This window comes from Histoplasma capsulatum (genome assembly GCF_000150115.1).
Source record: "Histoplasma capsulatum G186AR genomic scaffold supercont2.11, whole genome shotgun sequence".
Classification (NCBI taxonomy): Eukaryota; Fungi; Ascomycota; class Eurotiomycetes; order Onygenales; family Ajellomycetaceae; genus Histoplasma; species Histoplasma capsulatum.
Window position 1 is genome coordinate 721,578 of NW_025544811.1, and position 24,174 is coordinate 745,751.

Sequence of the window (24,174 nt, forward strand, 5' to 3'; positions counted from 1 at the left end):
AATAGTATATGAGTGTTATTAAATATTATTATTATTGATTAGTGAGAGTAGATGATATATTTATCAATTTATTTCAAATATTCTAATGTTCTTCTCTAAACTGTAGACAATTAACAAATTTCAGATATTATATGATTTCTTCTGAATCATATTCATTTTATAATGAATGTTTCTATATAAAGTTGTAATGATTATAGTAGAGAAATGGCTTTTCAGTAATTTTGACTGTAATTTATTGAAAGTTTTTCTATATATCTTTTTATTGTCTGTGCTGACTTTTTCATAGATTGTGTTGTTTGTCATCTTAATGAAAAAAAAGTGTGTGTATTCATCAAACTTAAAAGAGATTATTTTATAAAAACTTATAAACAATATAAATTTTTTGATTCACTCTTATTTCTATAAAATCTTCAACTTTCATTAAAGAAGATGATGGATTTCTTGATTCAGTGATGAATAAAATTGTTATGATGAATATAAATAATAAAAAAATATGAGTAAAATAAATTATTAGAATAATAACATTAGAAAATCTATTGAGATTTTTATTACTTCTTTTTCAATAATTCACTCTAATTGATTAGAATATTAGTCAAATATATTTATAATCAACAACAAATACAATACAATGCAATAAAATATAAAATAACAATTACTAAAATATTAAAAAAAATTATTAAATTTTATAGCTACTGAAAAGTTTATTCATTATAATTCTATAATATAAATATATCATCTTTTATTATTTACAGATATTATATATAAAGTCATATATATGACATCAAATAATGTACAAGTATTATAAGTATATATATATATATATATTATAAGTGTAATGTCTCTACAATGATATATTCTCATGATAACAAATTTTCATAAAGTGAAATATTGAATAAAATTTCAAATCTTTGATTATTGTAATAATATAATTAATTTAACAAAAGTATTAAAAAACTCTGTAAAAAAAAATTTTTTTTCTTATTTCTCTTTCTTCTTTTTCTTTTCATTCTGTTTCTTCTTCTTTTTCTACTTCTTTTTATCTTTACAATTCAATTTTATTCTTTCTTCTTCTTCTTCTTCTTCTTCTTCTTCTTCTCATCAGAAAAAACAATTATCTCAAAACTCTTCTCAGCTATCTTTTCAGATAAGAGAGAACTCTTTTCTTTTTTTATCAGATTCATTTATATTTTAAAGTTGTGTATTTTTTAATCTGCTGTTTTAGATTCTATCTCTGCAGCAAGCAGATTAGCATATTCAGAAAGTAATACTGTCTTCTTAATATTTTGAATTATTGAGTGTATATAAAATCTAAATAAGACTCTGATTCTCTGATTTCTTTCAGAAGTCTGCTAATCAATTAGATCACAGAGCTGTTATTAAAAAGTATTATCAATGAATATATTCAAAATACAATCTATCAACTTGAGTTTTTTTATCTCATAAACAAATATATCTTCAATCTTCTTCTAACAACACTTTTTCACAGCTGTCATTTTTTCAGCTCTTTTTCTCTTTATTTTAATCTCAAATCATTTTTATAAATACTTCTGATTTCAGTGCTGCTGCATCAGCAATTTCACTACTTTCTTTTTCAACTTCTTATATATTGAGTCATCAGTATCAATTTTTTTATACTATTAGTCAAAATTCAACAAAAGTATTATTCAAGATTGTTATCAATCTACTTCATTATAGAGTTTTTTCAAGACAATATAATATATCTTACAGTCAATCTTTTTATGCTTGAAGACTTCTTTCTCTTTCTCTTTAAAGTGATGATAATATTTACATGTTTTAATGATATACAGAGTCATTAAATGTTTCTTGAAGAACAGAACAGACATGTTTTCAGCAGAGAAAGAGAAGAAAAATACATTCTGATTATAATGATGAAGATTTATTTGAAAAAAAATATACACCTTTTACAAGATAATATCTATACAGAAATATGATGAAAAGAACAGAGATATATCAAAGAATTTAAGAAGAAAAAAAAATCTACAGCTATATATTATAAGAAATTATATATTTTATAGTAATACTGTTTGCATTTTTGTACTGCTTGTTAATATCATATGCATGTAGTTGCCATGCAGGTTATATTATAACTCAATACAGATGAGATGCTTGTTGATATCATATGCATACAGTTGCTATACAGATTATATGAAGCTCCAATGTGGTGGAATTCTTGTTAATATTATATATATATAGTTGCTATACAGATTATATTATGATTTGATGCAGATGAAATATTTCTGTGTTGCTGTAAAAATTATTTACAAATGCAATCTCTCAGATTAATATCTATAGATGTTTTTTTTTCTTGATTTTTTCTCTCTTTTCTCTCTAATTCATCATAATTCTGCATCAGTATGTTAACTATTAAAAGCAATATAAATATTTCAATGTTTTCTCATTAATAAATATTGATTAATTATTTGATTCTATCTAGTAAATTCAGCATCATAAGTCTCTGTTCTCTCTCTTCTGAAATCTATATATTCATTCCTCATATTCAATATCTTTCTTTTTTTCAAGTGAAAAAATAGTCTATAATAAGAGTATCTCTCATCAGAGGGTTATGTCAACAACTGCTGCTGTCTGTAAGACAGTATATAAACAGTGAGTAATAAAGTGAAAAGTGATCTGAACTCATCATTACAAGCAGCATCTCAATACTTGTTATGCTGTGTGAAAGATGTGCAATCTTTACTTTTATATGAAAAAAATGAATAAACAGAGTATGAAATTATCAAAATAATATTTTTTGATAATACTAGATATTGATATGAGACTAGAGACTATCTGTGAAATTCATTACTATCAGAAGTCAGAAGATCTTATTTTCTTCAAGACTGTATTTATATATCTTATTCAGAAGATTAATGAGAGCTAGTATTACTTTCAATATTCTGCTCTTAATACTTTTCAAGTCACTGCAGAGACAATCTTAATCACACTTTTTGAGTGTATAATATTATATGAAAATAAATATAACAATATCTCACTAATTATTTCACAGATGATCTTAAGATCATGATTTATTGTAAGTGAATGATTCTCATTGTAAGAAATACTAGATTGATTGTGGAAATTATTTAAAAATTAAGAAGTAAATTTTTTGATGACTATAGACTGATGAAATAAATTTTGTTTTATTTATTTATATTTTTCATTTTTTTTGTATTTTTTATTTATTTTTTATTTTTTTTTTGCAGAAGGTTTTTGTTTTTTTTTCATTAATATTTTCAGATATTTATTTTATTTTTTTTTTTTAAATTTTTAATATATCTACAGATATATAATGTTATCTACCTTTGAGGGCCTCCCAGGCGGGAAACGGCCTTTCCCGATGCGGAAACCGGCTGTCCTCTTCTGCGCTTGCGGTCCGCGCCGCCGACCGCAGCTAAACCGCACCCGCCTATATAAACCGGCACTCTTGCCGTTCTAACGACAAAGCTCCATTGCACTTTTAACTTTTCACCCTCCCGTGCCCTTATCCAAGCACGCCCCGCGCTCGCCCTCACTCACACTCGAGCCCACCTGGGTCATCAACGTGCGTCCCGGCCCTGGAACCTTCCCTGGAACCTTCCCTTGTTCTCCCCTTCACCTCATGCTCTCCACACTCAATCTTCTGTAGAATTTCACAGCCCTCCTTCCCCAGGTCCCATGCTCCACTCTTTACATTCCCCTGTCTACGGCCCTCTGTCACCAACCATTCAACCTCAATACCTGATCATGTACTCTGTGTAGTGCAGGGCGCATTTGTCACTTCCGCTGTGGAGATCCTGTCAGGCGCTCTTTCTGTTGCCTTGACGTGCATTCCCTGTCCGGCCTCACGCTGTTGCCCGGCGGGTGTTTCTTTCCTTCTCCAGTCGCAGGGTGGCGTGTCACGGTGAAGGAAAGAAATTTCTCTGCATGTCCAACCCTCGCGGCGTGGCCGATGGGTGCCATGGACCTCACCCAGCGCGGGTGAATTCTTGGTCACGCTACGGTTCCCTCCTGGTCAGTGATAAAACGCTGAATCAACAATGAAGGCCTCCACCGGAGATTGGGATCTAGCCCTGATATCCTGGCGCTAGAATCAATTGAGGAGACGGGATGGTGTGAAATTGCGATGTTGGAGTCACCCACCTTTACACTGCATACGCTGCATGTCTCAGCTAGATGAATCGAGGGATTTGTTCTACTATTGGAGATTCCTGCTTATGCGACAGGGAAGTGCGTTGGAGCGCCGGGGGTCGCGTGACACACATGACAAGCAGGTTGAGAACGCTGTCGGCTGATGCCACGGTCTAGGAAATAAGAAGCGAGAGAGGCTGCGATTCGCCTGCACTCACTGCAGAATATGGCGGTTGGTATCACAAGACAATGGGCGACGCACAATTTCCTCCTTAATTTACCGGGGTTTGGTCAGCTTTTGGCATGCGGGATAGAGGGCTCGTTCAAGGCTGTGAGCAGTAGCCTGATTTGGCGTAAATTCTCGGCCGCTCCGTGATGATATCTACATTACTGCGTAGCCCTGCCCTCTGGTTCAAAATCTCTGTCCTTGGTCCATCCTCCAATCCCTGCAGGTGCTCATACTGCGCACGTCTTTCAGCTCACCACCAGCTCAGCCATTGATGTTGTGGGTGGGATATTTGTATTGTGCCAACCGACATTTCAGCTGGGCTGTGTTAGCTGGGTGGGGGGGGGGGGCAAAGAAGGGCTATCGAAGCCGCTTCGCTGGCAATGCACCAGGGCCCTCTAGGTGTTACATTTGAATACGAAGTCCGGCGAATGAATGGTTCTTAATTTAACCATCCCAACATTCCTGCACCGCTGGCGGTTTCTATCTAGGACAAGTCAGCTGCGGGGCCTCGGTGAGACATCAGCTCCAAAGGTTGAAAAGGTATTTCACTGTGTTTCTTCCCCACCCCGAAGGTCTGGAAAGCTGGATTTTCCTTCCCTCCAAAACAACTCGAGCCTCCTACAACCCTTCCAAAACCACTGCTTTGTGTCGGCCGACTAAATCGCCGCTCTCATGACGTTCCTTCATTTCAATCCAAACGCCACGGCACCAGGCACAAAATTTCAGCGGATGCCAGTTTCCCATACCCAGCAACCTGCGATCGGAAAGCGAACCGATAAGGATGAGAAGCCGGTCAACAAGGAGCCACCTAAGATATTTGAAAGTCAAGTAACCAGCTCAATTGTGAAGGCAACAGACATCCAGAATCAGAACCTAGATTTGCATATTGATGTAGGCGGCAATGATTGGGATTCGCTGTGTAGTCTCTTCTATGTCGACAATTCCGATCCATCGGATACATCGATGTCCATCACTACAAATAAACGAACCTGTGACTATGAAGATGATGAGGAGAGCAACACCAGTTTTGACCCACAGTGCAGTGGCTCCTGCAGCGACAATGACAGTGTTGTGCTGGAGATCAACTCGAGCAAAGATATGCCAGGGCTGGATTACAAAAGAGGTGATGTGGTGTCTAAGCCCCGAGCCCCGAGTGCTGGAGACAGCAAAGGTATGTCCCTTTCCCCCTCGATTTCCTTTGTTCCCCGCCATCCACTCCATTCTATTCTCGCGTGGGTTCTTACGAATATTAGATACATCCATTGCCATTGATGATAGCGTTCAGGATCTGAGCGATGATGATAGGATCCCGATTTCCCTAACCGCGCCAAATATGTGCAGCTGGGAACCCGGTGTTGGGAGTGACGACGAGTCCGACTCTGAGGGCCAGACCCCACCATCGCCAGTGTTGATTGAAGATGGCGGAGTGACAACAGAGGAGTGGTTGGTTGATGAAATCCTCGAATCAATGTTGGAGGATGATGACCAAGGGATGCAGTGGTACTTGGTGAAATGGAAAGGCTACGACCCTTCTTGGCAACCTGAACATGATCTGATTCCTGGATGTGAGGAGTTGGTCCATGAGTTCCATGCTAAATTGGGGAAGGTAGAGAACCATGGATCTCGTAAGCGGCGTGGGAGACCACCTTTGAGGAAGCGCTCCAAGAAGGCACGGTTTACAGTTTAGTTACAACCTGTCACTGTATTGATTCAACTTATTTTTGTCTCATTTTTGCATTGGATAAATGTCTAATGGTAAGCTAATGTACCATCATTGGACTGTGTATATTCATCTACTCCCTTGGCTCTCCCAACCCTCTTCCTTGCTGCAAAGAAGAGATACATCTCACGTGAAATCTTGCTCGAGTGCCAGAGAAATTCCGATGCATAATCCGCTGCACTTCCGGTTTGTTCAAGGCGCTGAAATTTGAATGATTGAATTATATCTCTAAATCATTGTGGTCTTAAATAGCACTGTCTTAGCATCATGATTGCACAGGCGAATGAAATTATGTTTATGACAGAAAGAGCAGGTCTGCCAATCATGATCAACGTGATCCGCACCAGATAGACCGCATTTGGTTTCAACTTCTCACCCCATTTCAAACCATGGCTCATGTGATAATGCCCTGCCGCTGCAAAGCTCGAACAAGGAATCCAAAAAGGATCACTCGAAAAGTGTGACCTTGTTGGCTGCTGTTGCCTTCTTCAAACCAGTTGCCTTATGTGAGTACTGGTTTCTGCAGATGCTCAGCCATACCATAGAAGTTGAATATAAACATTTTGTCCCAATCGAAGATGGCGACGTCTGGGGCTCGGGCGACGACCTGTCTCCAGTTTTCTTTCAAGCTACATGGCTGGGTCCAAAGTGTGCTACACAATAACATTCTGTCATGAGGAGACCCGCCGGCTTCTGCCAGTAAATGTAAACAGTCTGTTGAACCCTGGTCGACAAGTGCGGCTGTCTGTCGCGACCGGTATACATGTACCATTTACCTTGGAGAATGACGCGCTGCTGAAAGAACTCAAGAAGGGAGGCGAGCCATGGGGTGAGATCGCAAAGCACTTCCCAGGCAGATCCAAGGCGACTGTGCAGGTGCTGTACTCCACCAAGCTGAAGCATCGCACCCCGCCGCCAACTCGCAAGTCGAAGTTGAAATCGAGGCCGAGAAAACATGGATGCCGTTGGGCAAGAATATTCCAGCCGCTGCTACAAGGAGACTGCCGCAGCTATGCACGTACCCTCTTCTTACAGAAATCTCCCTTTACCATGGATGAAGTGGCCACTTCGGTGTCCCACGCCAGTGTCTCTCCACGGAGTAAGGAGGAGGGGTGGCTGGTTGAAACGGATCCTGGGACTTCTGTTGTGCTATGCCTGTCTTTATTGTTTTCTTGTTTGCTTCTGTTCCCTTTGTTTCACCCTATTTCGCTGATCATATTTCATTCCAGTGCCTATCATTCCTGCCCAGAGGTCTATTATTATTTCATACTTTGCTGTGGCTGTCTGTGAGATAAAAATCAGACGCGGAAGACAAAATGATGTTTTCTGAAACCCAATTGCTGGTTGATGTGTAATTCAGTACGAGTTGCTGTTACTGGATTATCATATATATAATCTAAACTTCGGATCTTTCCAGCTATGTAGTTTTATTCTTAGTTGTAAAAATTAAAAATATGTGATAGGAAATATATTTGGACAGTTCAATCCACAGGCAAAAAAAAGAACAATTGATAAGAAGGCAACAGCACCTTCACACTGTCAAGGGCCCATTTCCAACCCTGCTCAGACACTACTCTAGATGTCTGACCCTGTTGTCGTAGAGATACGTCCAATCCAGCCATTGTTATTACAGGGTCGTTTCGACATGCCCGCCTGATGAAAGGAGAGGTTTCTGATGAAAGAGATTTCTTATATCAGCAGGGAAATATTTTAGTACTATAAACTCTGGTACCTTGATTCAACAAACTACGGAGAGAGGTTTCCCCTGATGGGGCCAGCTGGAGAAAGTCAGATCGACCCAAGCGCCGCGGAACACTATTATATCATAAGATCTTTTTAGTGTAAAATTAATGGCTCAATGGAGGTGAGCTGTCTGACCTATGCCATCACGTGATTCTAACTCCCGAGGTCCTTTTTACGTCTAAGTGGTTGTATTAGCATGGAGGCAGCTGAGGCATATATGTGCGGTACGCTAGTCAGTAATAGGCAGCCTAGGGCCAACAGAACGCTCAAAGTAGCTAGATACAACAAGAACAACAGCAATTAGATTAACTAGTTAATCACCAACATATTATGTATTAACAGTTAACTAGCCACGTCGGCTTATTTAGAGGCTGTGAAACCTGGATGACGCAGATAGATTTCTTGAGCAGCCCATATCGAAATTATACCCTGTATATAGAGGGAGACGCCCCGGCAGAAGAAATATTTTTTTCTCCTATGGTACCAAAAAAAAACCTGGGAAAATATTGATCCGATAATCCACATTGCCATATTAAGGTGGGGGGTAAGATGTCAAAACGTCAAACAAGTGAAGGCAGAACCATAACTTCAAAGCGAACAAAGACAGAACAGAAGACACCCATGGCCAATCCCCAGGGCTATATCATCATCAAACGGGAAAATGCACAGCCGCCACCAGAGGAGCTTTTTGCAGCAGTAGAGAGTTACATTGGGAAGGCAAAGTTTCAAGAAATGCGAGGGAGCATCGCAGATGAAGTGGGCGCTCAAAGGGTCAATGGGGGAGATGCCAGTGAAGCATTGCTACATCATGGGATCAATGTAAGTCTACACTGTAGCCACGGCGACAGTAGCCTCAAGCTGACCTCAATAAGTTTTCAAACATCGAGTTCGAACCCTTCTTCCAAGATGTCCTCGGCTGTTCTTTTGACGAAGCAAAGAAATCGAAGGTGGAGGTTGTATTCTGGCGAGAAAACAAAACCCAGCTGCCACGTTATCCCGCCGGGCTTCGTGGTACAGTTCACATATTCTGCTCAGCGACTATTGAAGAACTCCATGAGGGTAATGGCCTCTTTCGCATTGTGGAAGGTTCCCATACAATGACAAGGGGCCAATTTCGTCACATCGAACCTACCCCGATCCGTCTTCAACCCAACCAGATATTGATTCTCTCCGCCGATTTGACAATACAATATCCACAAGGAGGGGGGGGTGTCGGTGTTTTCATGAGGCTATTCCCACCTACGTGAAAGAGGCGCCATGGAGATTAGAATATTTTATATGCATAGAGCAATGGCTCATATACAGTCCATTCAATTCTAAATCAGATATAACTAAATACAGGATCAATTGCACTAAAGGCGGAATCACAATTCCAATCAGCAGTAAAAAGCACAGGGTCATGCTCATAAAAACTGGAGTATGTCCCATTATCTGCCATTGCAGCTGGTGGTGAGGAATCCTGCAAAGTTGCCCCGTCATTGTTTGTAAGGTACTGAGCAGTATGCGGATCACACCACCGATTTTGGCAGGCCCTTTCAGTTGATTCCAAAGCTGAGTTTCGCGTATGTGCTATTTACACTTCAGCAAATTATATCTGTATATGATATCTTTAATACTAACCTTCAGAGTCAAGTGTGGAACTTGCAGTATCTGCTAGTATGTTTAACCTAGCCAGCTGCTGAGACTGTGATGGAATACCATCTGTATAATCTGTGACAGTAGTGTCTCGTGCCTGGGGCACTAAGTTTTCAAATGCTGTCGGTAGTGTCACGCGAGTGTCGATGATTGGTTGACTGGATGTGCTAAATAAGCAAGTAGTCCTTGTGTTTCCTATTGGCTGTCAGTGTGGTTGGCACTGAGGTCTGGGAGGTATCCACTTTACCCTCTGCAGCTGGACAAGCCTCCCCAGAAGCATCTGAATTGTTGCCTGTAAGACTTGAGCCTTGATTCATTGGATTCTGCGCCCCACCATTCTTTCGCTTTCGAACCCTTGGTTGTTTAGGCTGGCATTTCTTTCGCTTTGCTCCGGATTGCTCATTGTTCTGTTGTATAATCACTGTTGATGGAATTTTTGACCACAAATGTTTGAAAACAGAGCTGATAATATCATGGGCAGTCCTGCCTTTCCACTCGACTGAAGCCGCACTGGACACACGCTCTTGAAGCAGATGGATTGTAGCAGTCGCATCAATACCCGTGGGCCGGAAATGGGTCTCATACCTAGAGTGCAGCCGGTCAATGAAAGCTTTGTGATGCAGAATGGATGGTACCAACATTGTCCGACCAAGATACGGAAGGTAAAGTATACTGCCTTCCCCCTTCAACTCTTGAACAATCATGTTGTATTTGGAGCCTGCTGATACCCAAGCCGGCAAATGTGAGCTCAAGGCCGCACGATACTCAGGTGAGAGAAGTTTGGATTGAATAAGTATCTCCGCGATCTCAGGTGCATTCGCATTGAACCTGGCAGCAAGATCTGCCATGAACATGGAGCCCACCCGCCAGCGCACCTCATTGACAATAATTTCGTCGTCTATTTTGAGCATAAGGTGGACAATAGAATCAAAGGGGGCAACAGCAGCAAGTGCCATGCGGTCCTCATCAATTGTTATAAACTGCTCCGGGTGATCAAACCATTTCCATATAATCCCTCTGACACTCTCACTGAGTTCAGCACAACCTTTAGGTTTTCCTCCTCCCTTGAGAGAAGTCCTCAGAGGATTTCTACACTCCCTGGCTCTGAGGATCTTCTTCCACTTTTCTGGCAGATTTTCTGATAATTCGAGGAGAGAATCAGCAAACTGTTCTGTTAGCTTGGGTATTAAATTTCACTCAAAGACCAGATGTTTTACCTTCCCATCATCTAAAAGTTTTTCAATAGGATGATTTCCATGTATAGTGACAAAAATATCAATTTCATCTGCAATTCGTCTCAGCCTCTGGCTAATTTGGAGGGCCATTTTTCACAGGTCGTGATGGTGAAGTGAAAAGAATGTGGGAGCAGAAATGGATAGGGCCACACTAACCCGATTCTCTGAAATCACGTAAGTTTACGTGATTTCAGAGAATCGGGTTAGTGTGGCCCTATCCCAAGTTGAATTATTTGTTGCACGCGGCCATATTTCATCTGCCAAGTCAATTTGCCAATCCTAGGCTATTGCGGGATGGTGGCTGCAACCAGAGACTCTGTCGAGGGCGCAGCTCATGTCGATCATCCTGGGAGAGTGTTACGTCCAGCCCGTCCGTGCCATTCTCAAACGGCAACAGATTAACAACAATAGTGTTTTGACAGGCCCTGGACAAGTCCCTAACATTGCTGAAATGATGGCATACCCCCTCCACCGTCGAAAAAGCCATTCGAGCAGAGAATGGCTGCTCGAAAGCTATATACCACACCGCATCGCTCCGCGACGGATCGATCATTTCAAGGTGGACCAACTTGGCTGCCTTTTCTTGCAAAATGCTAACATCTCATATGCGCTTCTGTCGGCAGCGCTCATCGTGCTAAGCATGGTGCATCTCATCTTACTTACCATTCACTGCCTCCGCCCGCGCCAGGACCCCAAGCCTCACTATTTGCTTGAGATATCAATATTCGTTCTCTTTATTTGTGTCAATGTTGTCGTAATTGGCATTGGTCTATCGGGCTTAACGCACGGGGGTGAGCAGCCTCTTCTACTAAGATGGTGATGATAAATGTTAAATGCTTGTTTCAGCGCCAGCATTTTACTATCCTTTGGGAATATACAGCATTCCCGCTAGCCCTAGAGGTACGTTTCCAGTCCCTTAATTACCTTGCTAATCGTGATGCCTAGATAATTTGGCAGAGCAAAATTCAGGCTGGACCACTTACGAACGCCCTTCTGCGTCGATTATTCCTAGGATATGGTTTTCTGTCCCCCGCGGTAAAGCTTGGTTTGATCTTGTTATTGTAACAGCAGGGTTTGCTGCAGGTGGGCTCGTCCACGACTGGCCCCTCTGAATCGAAGTAAATTCAATGAAACCACAGCTCTCTCTCCAATGTGTGCGGATATGGCTCCAGGTGATGTTGATTATTGCTATTGATGTCTATATGGCTTGAAATATTTCTGCTCTGGGGAACACTATGCCATTACATGGCTTCCCAGACAACGCATCTGATTTTTCCTGATTCTGATTGCTTGAACTTCCAGGTTTCATTTCTGCTCCCGCCTTGTCTTTTTTGCTGGGAAGTTTGTCATGCGGCTGGATGCTTCTTACTCTAGTCTTATAGCTTCAGAATAAGGATATTAAAGCTAAAGGCTCGAGCACAAATATCTCCAGACCTTATATGATATTCTTCACTTCATGGTCTGGTGAAGGTACAATTGAGTACACAAACGGTTCAGCAGCAAGCAAAGTAATTCTGGGTTTGAGAGGTATTTGGTCTTCTTAGGATGTTCTTTTCATTGTGTAGCTAATGCCTTTTCAGAGATGGATAAAGATTTGACCTCGGGCCAGCAAGTACGGAAAAGAGCAAGCACTGATGCGATGCGAAAAAATGCAGAACCCAACAAAAGAACCAACAGATCTCAGGATCAAGATGACAACCAAATCACAGCATATGATCTATTGAACAAAATACAGGGAAAAAGCCAAATCAAGGAAGGATATGTTCAAAAAACAGTTCGCCAACGTCTGAGACTCTACTGCTGCAGATGTGAGGAGGATGTTAGCAGTGGGGGGGAATGTCGACAATGTGGCCATGCATCGTGTCCGGAGTGCTTGCATGAAAGGAGACTGCGTAGGGAAAAAAGATCTGTTGACCCATCACACGAACCGAACCAAGCGAATAGCCATCATGATGCTCAAACAAATCTCCAAAAAAGCTCAGTCCCGGCGATCCGTCTTAGCCAAGCTATCGATAGTGATGGGGATCCAGAAGCGCTCTATATGTTGCCTTACACTGAACTGAAGGGGAAACTGGAGAAAGATGCAACAAAAATGGAAGACCTGGGTTAATTGAGCCATCAAGTGCTGCTACCTGCGAAGGAACTGGCTCAGCGGTCAACGGATGTGTATGTGGGCATAAGTATTGTGGAATATGCTTCCATTACTCAGAATGAGCCCGACGCGACAGGCGAAGCCATGGGGGAGATTCGAGATTTGTAAGATGGGAGCGCAATTGTGCTGTGGGGAATTTAGACTTACATTTCAGGGGCTCTCGGATCAACAATTTCTCCGATAGTTTAAATTTGACCCTATCAACTTTCAAGTCAGATGACATATAACATTTCAAGATGTAGAGAATTTACAGATCTGTATATTGCAATGGGTTAAGTTCATCTGCTGACAGAAAAACACAGCTAATTATAGCAACATCACCCTTTGTGCTTCCTGTTCATCAAGAGCGGCTGGGAGGGGGGGAGGTTTACATAACCCTCCAAAATGAGAAAAGATAGATAATCGAGGGCCATGCAAATATCAGCTCCGGTTGCGTGAGGCGAAGAGTATTTTCCCAAACAGAATATCTGCTCTTAACATTCCAAAGGCAATAAGAAGCAGTTCTTGCCTCCATTGATATACTCTTAGAATATTACACAAGCCAGCCCAGCAGATTTTGCAGAGATGGCGAGTTCCAGGCCACCTGTCCATGATCTCTATGCTAACAAATTCCAGGAGCTCAATTACCTCCAAATTCCACGGGCGCAAGACAGCCAACAGCTTGTTCAACCCGTCAGCAAAGGTGGCATTCTAGAAATTTCACTGGTTGTTCAATCTGCAAAGCATGTCAGATGTGATGAAGCAGCACCTACCTGCTGCAACTGCTTAAAAAAGAGCTTTCACTGCAATGGTGCCCAGAGTGAAACACTCTACAAATTCATTGACCCCAGCCAGGTGGCTCCAATCAAAACCGGTGTCTCCAGCTCACATTCATTGCCATATAAGGATCCAACTTCCCCTTGCCAACATTCTATGGATTTGCAAAGTGGATCCACACTTCATCAGAATTTCTTACTATGGTGAGTCTGCTATTCTTCATCTACTTAGGAGAGTGCGGCTAACAGAAAAGGATATTGAAACTAATCCCACCGCTGTCAATGATGAGGCTCGTGATCTCCAGTCCCATTCCTCCAGCGATGGTCCGTACTTGATTAGCGATGCTGATTGTTACTCAGACTATTCTGATATCCGTGGTGATGTATGAAATACAAATGGAATTGACATTGCCATGCTAATTTTAAATAGATTTGTCGCGGCGATGAAAATGCACCCTTGGCTTTCATTGTTTTCATTTCAGAGCCTGTACTTCAAGAGCGGCTGGAGTATCTGAAGGCTCATATTTTTCATCTACAGTGTATCCTTCGCACATTCTCTGAGAATAGATTTGATGGACCTCTGGCATTACCATACGCGCTTTGTCTGGTAAAAATTCTTCGACAACACGCAGGGCAGCAATTGTCTGTGAAGAGATTGGATGATACCATCCAATTCCTCTCCACACGATTGAGAGGGCTGCTGTCAACACCTCTGTTATATACCGGTCGAGGTCGCGTAAGTCGTGCATCACTTCTACTTCAACGGCAGGTGTTCCACGAGCGTCAGAACTTGCCAGGAGATCTCTGGCAACGGAGCACTGTTTTGAGCTTCTCCATGAATGACAATCTAACTGTAACATTGTTCCTTACAAATCATCCCTATTTCAAAGTACCTGATGAGATTTGGAATGGTGTTAATTCCTTGGATTCAGGTATTGCTGATGTGGCTGTGATGTTTGGTGTTGGTTAATGTGTTTTACCACTGCAGAAGGATAATGTTGTTCTCAGATAGCTGTAGCACCATTCAATCTTCTAATTCTTCACTCATTCATCTACAGTGAGCATACACACTCTTAATGATGGTTTTTCACAATCATTTTTAGCACCATGTTCAAGTGTCTCTGCTAGAATCCATGCAAAGTTTTGACACAAGCGCCTCATTGCTGACGCGGAAAAACTATATACAAGGAATCAATGGGTGAGCTGCTAAAAATTTCCTCAACATCGGATGCGTATGTGGGCATGGGTATTACCCAGTATGCTTTCATTAGTGTTGTAGAAACTTAATTTAACTTGCTGAGTATTTTCAGGGGCTCTCAGATCAACAATTTTTCTGACAGTTTAGATTACATAGAACATCTTAATGAGGCGTTTGTGCCAATACTGCGCATGAATCCTGAACAGGAACACTTGTGATTGGCTAAAAAGGCGCCGAGGAAAATGACGCTAATTGTGCCTCACTCAGACAAGGAGATACAGTAGCTATCTGACCTCTCTAGTAGAACGGCCGAGGAAGAGCAGATAAGCAGCATCCGGGTTACAGTTGAACGCGGTTTATTAAAAGTTGGACGTGAAAAAAGTGGGTCTGAAAAATAAACCATGCTCGGTCCTCACTCTCTCACTAAAATGTACACCCACTAAGCATCTTTTACATATTGATCTCCAGTTGGGTTGGGCGAAGCGAAGATCCGAACCATTTGATCCGTGCTAACAAATTCCAGGGGCTCAATCCGAGTTCCCCGGGCAGGAAGCAAGGTAAGGCTGGCTTGCACTCTGGACCTTGTTGTCTCGCTAGACTCCATAAAGAGAGGCCTTGCACCCACACTTCTCTCATCCTCTTATTCTCTACACACATCGGAAACAACGCTGGCCGGCATGGGATCACAGAATCTCAATCTCAACCATTTCCTTGGCCCCCATTCCAAAAGACTTTTTAGCTGGTTTCTAGTTTTTACCCTTCCTTTTATCTTGCTTGGCGCTACCTTCTGGGTTACCCTCTGGATGGTCGCAAAAGTCGCCGTGTGGTTAGCTGCCCAGTTGGTCAAAATATTTCCTCAGCTACAAAGAGCAAAGACAAAACGGGATTGAACAAGATTTGATCCAAGTCCTTGAAGAAGTGAAAATTCCAGAACAACAGATGCCCAAAGAAATCAAAATAGCTCAGGAGGTGCCATCAGTCATGGTTGATGATTCTGAACTGCAACTGGCTGCAAGGCGAACAAGGGAGCCGCCCAAAAATGCCGGCCAGATATACTGTGATCACCCAGATTGCCGCAATCATATCCCATACTTCAAGAGACGCAGTGACTGGAGGTATGCAGCCCCTTTTTTGAATACAATTCCCATTTCTTGAACTATGTGTTAAGTACATGAACAGCAAACATATGGATAAACATGACCACCCATATAGGTGCATGATCCCCGGTTGCAACCAATCGTTTACCCGGAAATATCACGTGCGCCGTCATGTAGAAGAGATTCATCAAAAAGGGAAGAAGTGGATGTGTCCTTATTCAGACTGTGATCGAAGCTCAGGAAATGGATTTGCCAGAGAGAGAGATCTCAAAAACCATATCCACCACCATATTCATACAAAACAAGATTGCTTTCTCCGTGCTGAAATTACTCGGCTTCAGTGGGAAGTTATGGAAAAGGATTCAAGACTGGAAGAGATGAAAATGAAGCTAAAACAGTTGTGGGAGCTGACTGAAAAAGATACTTGCTTCACATTTTCTCCTTTCATTCAGCTCCCTTCCTTTGCAGAGTTTGAAGCGGGAGTCTCAGAATGGGTTTGAAATACATTGGCAATCTGTATTTACTTCTCTCTGATGCAGAGCTCTGTGTGATTTTCTGTTGTATTCCTGGTTGATAATGTTGTTAAATCAAAGAAAAATGATTGGTTATCTAAAAAACTAATTATCCTTGCTTGTGCCAATAAGAAATAGTGCATCCTGGAAAATTAGAAATCCCGGACGCTGATGAAAACCCAGCCATGCCAAATTCTAAACTATACACAGCTGGAATTAAGGGCTCCCATTGCAAATGATGGCTTGTACGGGTGCATATGTCATCCCCTGCACCAAAAAGCCAAATTTTTGTTACTCGCTTGTTTTGACAACCATCACTAGCCTCTTGTCTTGTGCAAAAGCAGGCTGGCCACCCACTTGCATCTGAGGAAGTTGCTCCTGTAGCTGCATGAGGATAGATATTTCCATTTAGACCTACCTGAATTTGTTGCCTTGTTCTGCACATGCGCCCTGTTACATGCATGTGCAGTTCTGGCACCAGCATCTTATGACCCGGGAAACTATACACCACTGGAATCGGGGGATTGACTCCAGTTGCAACTGGTGGCTTGTACAGGTTCCTGATGGAAGATGGGCTGTGTAGCAAGTACTGGTCAAATGTTTATCTCTCACTTGTTTTGATGATCACCACTAGCCTGTGCAAAGGCAGGCCGGCCATCCACTCCTATAGGGGCATACGACTACTCTTGCGCCTTGTTACATGCTTGCATGATTTTGGCACGTCGAAAATGGCTTGCATAGCTGTGTGAGGATGGATGTTGTCATTTAGGCAAGCCTGGGCTTGTTTGCCTTGTTATGCGCGCCCTGTTACATGCATGCACAGTTTTGGCTGTAAGCATAAAAGGATAGAAGCAATCCATAATGTCTGTATTTTGATATACCTCAAAGCAAGAATTCCTCACAAGATACGTCCCTACAGGGTGATATTGAAATTGACATCCTGCTACACTATGAACTGTTCCCAAAATCTAAAATGATGGCAGCTGTCACCTGCTGTATCTGTATCCTTGCCCCGGCTGGCATAGCCGGACGTTTTATCACAGTCATGAACAACTCAATAGATGAGATGAAACACTTGAAGTGGTTTGAAGGGTGCCTTGAGAATGCACTAGACCAATTGTGCTCCGCAATATGCGACGGTGACATCACCAGAGTTCGAGCCGCCTATAAAATGCTTGAAGATGCTAAAATCAAGATTGAGGATGCCATAATAAACAAAGAATGCACCATGGATGAAACAGAAGCCGTGCTCCAGGAACTCTTAACCTCCAATGATGTCAATGTCACAACTAAAGCCGAGATACACGAGTGCTATCAGGCCTACCGAAGTGAATGTGAAAAGGAATTTCAACACATTGAGAGCCATGGCAGTTGTAGCGGGGAGGAGAATGACTCGCAATTGTCCTGATAAAGAGTGGTGATGTTGCTGGAAACTAAAACTTCTGAGAGTGTGTGGTTTTGCCATTGCAGGCAGCTAGTCTAGATATGCAGCATAATTGCCCTTGGCGTTGGCTAATGTCACTGCAGGAGGATAGTGTTGTTGATTAATTCTATGTTCAGTACAAAGTCTCATGTAGCTGTAGTACCATCCAATCTCCTAATTCTTCACTCATTCACCTACAGCTAGCATACACATTCTTAATGATGATTTTTCACGACGAACTTTTTTTAGCACCACGTTCAAGTGTGCCCCTGCTAGGATCCGTGCGCAGTTTTGGCACAAGCGCCTCATTGCTGACCTGGAAAAACTATATATGAGGAATCGACGGGTGGGCAAATGAGATGCATCACCCATCCCATTTGCTGGTTGCATCTGGTTCCTGTCTCGCGCAACTGAAGGAAGATCCGTGATCCGTGATCTCGCATATATTGCCATGTTTAATAATGTTTTCAAGTTTTATCAATAAAATCTCAACTCATCCAAAGTGATCCCAAATCTCCATCCAGAGCGATTAGGTCATTGCTCGGTGGAAATGCTACTGGCGCATGAATGGTACCATAAGTCAATGCCCTCAGCCCTCCTGTATTTGGGTATGGAGGGCCATGCAAATATTGGCTCCAGCTGGGTTGGGTGAGGCGAAGTTCCGAACCATTTGTTCATGGTCTCTGTGCCAACAAATTCCAGGGCCCCAATCTGAGTTCCCCGGGCGGGAAGCAATGCAGTCAAGGTAAGGCTGATTTGCACTCTGGACCTTGTTGTGTCTCTTGCTAAACTCCATAAAGAGAGGCCTTGCACCCACTCTTTCCCTTATTCTGTGTATACACAACACTAGCCGGCATGGGATCACAGAATCCAAAACAAATGCCAATCCCCAACCATCTTCTCAGCCCCCATTCCAAAAGACTTTTAAGCTGTTTCTAGTTTTTACCCTTTCTTTTATCTTGCTTGGTGTTGCCTTCTGGACAATTGCAATAGCTGCGGTGTGGTTACCTATCCAGTTGATCAAAATATTTCTTCGGTGATAAAGAGTAAAGAGAAATCAGGATTTAACAAGAGCCAGTGCTCTTCACGAACCATTTTTGACCCTGCTCTGGCAAACCAGTTCTGTCTGCCAGTTCTGTCTGCCGGTCATCCCACAGACACGCTATTCTTTGCCAGGACCAGTGGTGAGTTGTTGAGAATGGATGTCCAATCTCTTTTGAATCCTCCAGGTGATGGAGAGAGGACAATGATCGCTGCTGTGGCATTAACAGAGTTGAGGAAGAGATCTCAGCCTCTGTTGATAACCCAGAGCCAGGTCAGTTTTCCACACAGGGTAAGATTTCTCCAGCTTATGTGTCATACCTCTAGCTAATTTCTTCTCAATGTATAGCAGCAAATGACAACTGTGGATGCAGCCTGCTACTGTGAACAGGAAGCACTCCATCAACTTCAGATAAATGGAAGTAAACCTGCTGAAATTTCCGTCCAACAAGTGTCCACGCGAGAAAAGAAATATTCACGATATCGGAACATGAAGGCCAATATCACTGAACTACCCATTGTACTGAAACAGCAGATTACGGGCCACCTGAACAAGAAAAACATTGCACATCTAGCCTGTACCTGCAAATCCTTCCACTCGATCGAGCTATGTCTTTATGAGACCGTCAACTTGGACGTCTGCGAGAAGGCATATTTCCATGTGTTAAAATTGTCGGCAATGATCAATAAAGATTCGGCCCTGGCTGGACATATCAAAACACTCGAGATCGGTGATCTGAGAAAAGAGGACACTAGACAGAAATTGGACGAATTGGACGAATTGGACGAATTGATGAAAGCGGCGGGATGGGAGACCAGCCTATCAGCAGATGAAAGTGTCGCACATTTGCTATCTCAATTGAGCAGCCTTAAGTCATTTTGCCTTAACCGCCTTCGTGGTGAGGTGCATCTAACCACCTTTAACTTTGCCACACTGCCAACCCTGACCAGACTCAAAGTGCCGGCGGAATCCCTAGTATCGCACCCATCACCCCTAATCCATCGTCTGCCTCCCACATTGGAATGTCTTTACGTGAAAGAGGCGAATGATGAAGTGAATGAAGACATCTTGCCTCAATTGCTGATAGACTATATCACCGCAACTTCATCAAGGTTAAAGCTGGTATCCATTCAATCATATGCTGAATATTGGAAAGACAGAGCTGCCTTGTTGGACAACACATGTAAAAATTGTGAAGTGAAACTAGAACTTCAATACCGAACAGGAATGCGTGAAGTCTGGAATTCCGGTTATATGGCGATTCTGAAAACTCATGGAATAGAGGGTCGTTGGCAATGCATGCCGCTGAATTGTTGAAACTAATAAGTGTATACACAAAGTGAAAGAGGTTCCGTCACTGGTTGTAACATGGGTTGCAGGACACTGGTTGATATATAATCTTCTTGAATCTCGAATTTCAATCAATGATTTGTCTTATGGTGCAGTTATTGATTGATCACCAGGCACATTAAACTAGCATCAGTAAAATTTCTGGCACTGTTGAATAAAGGACATCATCTGATCTTGAGGCCATTTTGCTGCTTATTTCTGACTTGGCTGCGTGCTACGGTCCCCGCTTTGCAAGAGTCTCCCCTTAGTTATTCATGTCCGCTCCCGAAATATTGTGTTTGCAAAACCAATAAATTATATAAGTCACCAATAAATGAATCTTGGGTATATATTTTTCGTCAACAGCAGCACGGGACGTTCGTCGTTTGGGAATATGTTCGGCTGGGAGTGGATCTCTAACTTCACGCGACCGTTTCCGGTTTTGATGTTTATGTTGCGGAGAGGTAAGCGGGCTTCGCGGGACCTTAGCTTTTCGTTAACTTCAGGGCATAGTACAATGTGAGAGAAGTAGCATGCCTCTTCTTTGGGATTATGGCTAATCGGGAGAGGAATACGGGTAGCTTTGTTTGGCTTCTTTTTTCTTCGAGGTCTGCTCTTGGCAGCGACGGAGCCGTGAGCTCCTCCGGATAGGTTCTTGCGGTCGTTTCCTAACACCTTGAGGTCGCCTCCCTATCAAACGGTCAGTCAACGTTGCTGTTAGTGAAAGGTGAAAGGCGCACCTTGGTTTTGATGGCCGGCCATGTTTACTGGAAGGGAAGGATAAGTAGTATTAAATTGCTGCAGGGTAATCTCTTTTAGGCGTGCACGCCGGCGGGGACATCCTCGTGGTCGTGCCTTTCCACCTTGAGGCCGCTCTCCTATCAACAAATGGTCAGTCAAAGGGGCCCTGGTCACGAAATGAGAATGGCTTACGGCCTTGAATTCTTAGTACTGCAGACCCCTGATGCTGTTGTATATTTGGCTTCGAAGGCGCCGGCGTCTCGACGATTGGTTGATGGTATTGTCAAAAGGAGGTGCAGTGCTGGTGATTAAACGGGGGCTAGAAATATTGCCATGTTAGAATGCGCTACTCATAACATGTGTCGGAAATTGGCCAACCATAGCTCTGAGAGAGATCGCAAGTGCTACCACACTACCACCAACCTGGCCCAAATAGCCACTTCTTCATCCCATTCATCCAAGTCGTTGGTTTGGAAAAGCAGATTGGTACCAAAAGCTTGACACATACAGAATTTATTTTACATGTGGCTATCAGGCAGTCATGCAGAGAATAAAATCGAATGTGCCAAAGGAAGCCGGTGGAGCTGCTGCCCACCACCCTTCTTGTCAATACTTTCAGATTCAGCATAGCTCATAACAACTTATGGCATGCCTTCAATTTTCATGGAAAGTATTTGCTTTAATGATAGCTTTTGAAGCCACTGTTGTTGCTGACTTTTGCATTTTCTTCAATTCCTCTTGGCCATATTTGACAGAGTTGTCTGACCCAGCTGAGAAGATGTTATGTGATTGGTTCAGAAGTTGTTGAAAGATCCCAGATGTTGTCAGAAGTTGATGTGCTGAGGTGGTCAAGAGTTATGTGAAGTTGACAGAAGTGTGACGGGTTAGCACCCGTTGGTAGTTAACTTACGCAACCAACCTATCGCCCGTTCGCCCTCCCACGTGCTCTCGCGCACCTATGAAACACCTCTCTCCTCACGATTCTGCTCCGCGCTCGCGAAGTCCCTAACAATTCCTCCACATAAACCTTAACATTCTTCCGCTCCGCGCTCCACTGCAACACAACCCCCAATATTCTTCCATCCCGATCCTTCCCCTATAAGAACCCCCTCATACAACCCCTTCTCCTGATCTTCTTTCTCTTTCTTTCCTTAATCAATTTGTAAACTGTTATCAGGATAGTGTCAAGTCCGTAGGTAGCACCATTGGAACAGCATACAAACTGCGCAGGCGGTACGAACGGTTTAATCTGCAACAGCAGTAACATCTGTTTAATCGGTGGCACGCCCGTTACAAGAAGTCATCAGAAAATACACTCAGTGCTTTGGCTAGAGCCTGATGATCAGATATGTGTTTTGATGGCAAGATCAAGGCATTGAATGACTAGACATGATCATGGTTGAAAAATTAGCAAATCATTCTCATGTTCAAAATCAGTAGCAGTTTTCAACGCGATACTTCATACTCACAATATATGTATTTTTGCATAAAAATTAGTTCAATTGATAGGAAATTGGAAAATTAACCCTCCAAGGTGGTAGAGAAATGATCTATAAGTGAGGTTGTACAGTGATTCTATCTCAAACGTTATGGTTGGAGCAAATCATTCCCGTGTTCAAACTGGAACTGTTTTTGGTCAGACGCTTCGCGAAGAGTTTGCTGAGGATGTCCCATTTAAGTTTAGTGTAAGCTCCTTGACAGTTGATTGGCTCAGATGTTAGCAGGACTTGGCAGTAGTTCGGATCGGGTTAGCTCGAAGTGGAGTGGCTGAGTTTCTGAGATAACTTTGCTCCATTGAATCGATTCTGTACTCATATGCTCGTTGGTTCGAAATATATCAAGTTGACAGAACTTTGCAGAAATCCAAGACTTTGCAGAACAGTGAAGGAATCCACAGACATTTATGAGATATTGCAGATAGCAGCAGAACTTTATAAAAATTCGCTAAAATCTACAGAAGATTTAGCAATTTTTACGAGTTTCTACACATGGTGAGGGCCAATTTAAAGGTATGAAAAGACCAAAGACCGTTTCCTTTATTAGTTGAATCTCAATTAAAACAAAAGAAGGAAAGAAAGAAAGAGAAACAACTCATATCACAATGGTGGACAATGACTATTATCCATCCTTTGAACATCTTAGTCGTCGATCACAACTATATCCGCTTCGCTATCAGGGACTCGAGCTGCACGAAGTGGAAAACCAGGGAGCAGCATCTGCTCAAAAAAACGTTGCGCGCCAAACAGGCGAATACCCGTATCACGTCTGACAATTGTCTCTGGTCCACCAGCAACAAAAGGCTTCATCTTAATGGTCTTCTGAAATGCGATACTTCTGTCCAGTGCCTCCAACATATCCTTAAATTCCTTCATGACTCTGAAGTAATCAACTCCATCTGTCTCCTTGCGGCACATGACCTCTGCAACTCGACGAAGATAGAAATCAACAAGGCTATATCCTTCTGGAGGAATCTATTGCTTCGTTGTTAGCATATATCATTCAAATTATGAAATACGTTGTATACATACAGCAAAACATTTGAGTCCGCGAAAATGGCAGGTGTCGCAGCTTAGACGACCTGCCGAGACCACGCATTTACGAACAGGACCATACTCCCCAAGACGGAAACAACCAGCACAGATGTCGGCATGGGTTTCTGCGTAAAGTTGCTGGAAGTGGGCCTTCATGGCGAGGAATTCGGTCTCGATGGTATCGTTTTGAGACATTTTGGATAGTTTTAAGGGATCTGCTCTATATTAACAGGTTAGTGTTCATATCATTTCTCATTTATCATCAGAAATAATATAACTGACTACTCTGGTTTGATGATTTTATAACGATTGATGGGGTATATGATCTCTGCAATAATGTTGTGAAGGTTAGAGAAGTACAGGGGAAAAAAAGAGACAAAGTTGAAGTTATAGTGGGTGATATAAGTGAATAACACATCTAGCCCTAACGATGAAGGCTTTCACTGTTGGTATAGAATCTGATTCACTCAGAAGTTGTCAAAAGTTGACAGAAATTAACAGAAGTTTTATCATTATCTATATAACTAGTCACCTGCAGCTGTCATTGATAGAAAAGTTATCTCTTCCTCAAAGCGATTTTGAATACGACCAAACTGAGATGCCGTTTTAAACACAATATTTGCATTCATATCAAGCTCACTCAGTGGTCGTTGTTTACTTGGAGTTTGATTGTCGGCATTGTCACATCTATTTCGTTTCATTGAAGC

The 24,174-nt window shown here is 42.3% G+C and overlaps 10 protein-coding genes across 10 annotated transcripts; 7 read left to right on the plus strand and 3 right to left on the minus strand.

Annotated features, from left to right (window-relative positions):
- Positions 1–3,314: 3,314 nt before the first annotated feature.
- Positions 3,315–4,623, minus strand: HCBG_07248 (uncharacterized protein; the record flags this gene model as incomplete). The annotated part of the gene is made up of 5 exons (XM_045434297.1): positions 3,315–3,409; positions 3,535–3,708; positions 3,748–3,992; positions 4,344–4,396; positions 4,609–4,623. 5 exons carry the CDS (start codon positions 4,621–4,623, stop codon positions 3,315–3,317), a joined length of 582 nt encoding a protein of 193 aa, XP_045285088.1.
- A 403-nt stretch (positions 4,624–5,026) lies between these two features.
- HCBG_07249 (uncharacterized protein) lies at positions 5,027–6,041 on the plus strand (the record flags this gene model as incomplete). The annotated part of the gene is made up of 2 exons (XM_045434298.1): positions 5,027–5,525; positions 5,608–6,041. The coding sequence occupies 2 exons, from the start codon at positions 5,027–5,029 to the stop codon at positions 6,039–6,041; spliced, it is 933 nt and encodes a 310-aa protein (XP_045285089.1).
- A 666-nt stretch (positions 6,042–6,707) lies between these two features.
- Positions 6,708–7,404, plus strand: HCBG_07250 (uncharacterized protein; the record flags this gene model as incomplete). Its single annotated transcript, XM_045434299.1, has 2 exons — positions 6,708–7,173; positions 7,304–7,404. The coding sequence occupies 2 exons, from the start codon at positions 6,708–6,710 to the stop codon at positions 7,402–7,404; spliced, it is 567 nt and encodes a 188-aa protein (XP_045285090.1).
- Positions 7,405–8,438: 1,034 nt separating this feature from the next.
- Positions 8,439–9,064, plus strand: HCBG_07251 (uncharacterized protein; the record flags this gene model as incomplete). The annotated part of the gene is made up of 2 exons (XM_045434300.1): positions 8,439–8,636; positions 8,690–9,064. The coding sequence occupies 2 exons, from the start codon at positions 8,439–8,441 to the stop codon at positions 9,062–9,064; spliced, it is 573 nt and encodes a 190-aa protein (XP_045285091.1).
- Positions 9,065–9,619: 555 nt separating this feature from the next.
- HCBG_07252 (uncharacterized protein) lies at positions 9,620–10,777 on the minus strand (the record flags this gene model as incomplete). The annotated part of the gene is made up of 2 exons (XM_045434301.1): positions 9,620–10,618; positions 10,670–10,777. The coding sequence occupies 2 exons, from the start codon at positions 10,775–10,777 to the stop codon at positions 9,620–9,622; spliced, it is 1,107 nt and encodes a 368-aa protein (XP_045285092.1).
- Positions 10,778–11,185: 408 nt separating this feature from the next.
- On the plus strand, positions 11,186–12,411 carry HCBG_07253 (uncharacterized protein; the record flags this gene model as incomplete). Its single annotated transcript, XM_045434302.1, has 6 exons — positions 11,186–11,246; positions 11,311–11,478; positions 11,568–11,587; positions 12,070–12,214; positions 12,268–12,299; positions 12,343–12,411. 6 exons carry the CDS (start codon positions 11,186–11,188, stop codon positions 12,409–12,411), a joined length of 495 nt encoding a protein of 164 aa, XP_045285093.1.
- A 486-nt stretch (positions 12,412–12,897) lies between these two features.
- On the plus strand, positions 12,898–16,118 carry HCBG_07254 (uncharacterized protein; the record flags this gene model as incomplete). Its single annotated transcript, XM_045434303.1, has 11 exons — positions 12,898–12,943; positions 13,152–13,204; positions 13,455–13,798; positions 13,885–13,922; positions 13,955–13,977; positions 14,025–14,526; positions 14,949–15,006; positions 15,097–15,173; positions 15,316–15,349; positions 15,653–15,907; positions 16,067–16,118. 11 exons carry the CDS (start codon positions 12,898–12,900, stop codon positions 16,116–16,118), a joined length of 1,482 nt encoding a protein of 493 aa, XP_045285094.1.
- A 1,259-nt stretch (positions 16,119–17,377) lies between these two features.
- Positions 17,378–17,809, plus strand: HCBG_07255 (uncharacterized protein; the record flags this gene model as incomplete). Its single annotated transcript, XM_045434304.1, has 1 exon — positions 17,378–17,809. One exon carries the CDS (start codon positions 17,378–17,380, stop codon positions 17,807–17,809), a length of 432 nt encoding a protein of 143 aa, XP_045285095.1.
- Positions 17,810–19,022: 1,213 nt separating this feature from the next.
- On the plus strand, positions 19,023–20,183 carry HCBG_07256 (uncharacterized protein; the record flags this gene model as incomplete). Its single annotated transcript, XM_045434305.1, has 2 exons — positions 19,023–19,139; positions 19,215–20,183. The coding sequence occupies 2 exons, from the start codon at positions 19,023–19,025 to the stop codon at positions 20,181–20,183; spliced, it is 1,086 nt and encodes a 361-aa protein (XP_045285096.1).
- A 336-nt stretch (positions 20,184–20,519) lies between these two features.
- Positions 20,520–21,571, minus strand: HCBG_07257 (uncharacterized protein; the record flags this gene model as incomplete). The annotated part of the gene is made up of 3 exons (XM_045434306.1): positions 20,520–20,885; positions 20,964–21,073; positions 21,532–21,571. 3 exons carry the CDS (start codon positions 21,569–21,571, stop codon positions 20,520–20,522), a joined length of 516 nt encoding a protein of 171 aa, XP_045285097.1.
- Between the last annotated feature and the right edge of the window lie 2,603 nt (positions 21,572–24,174).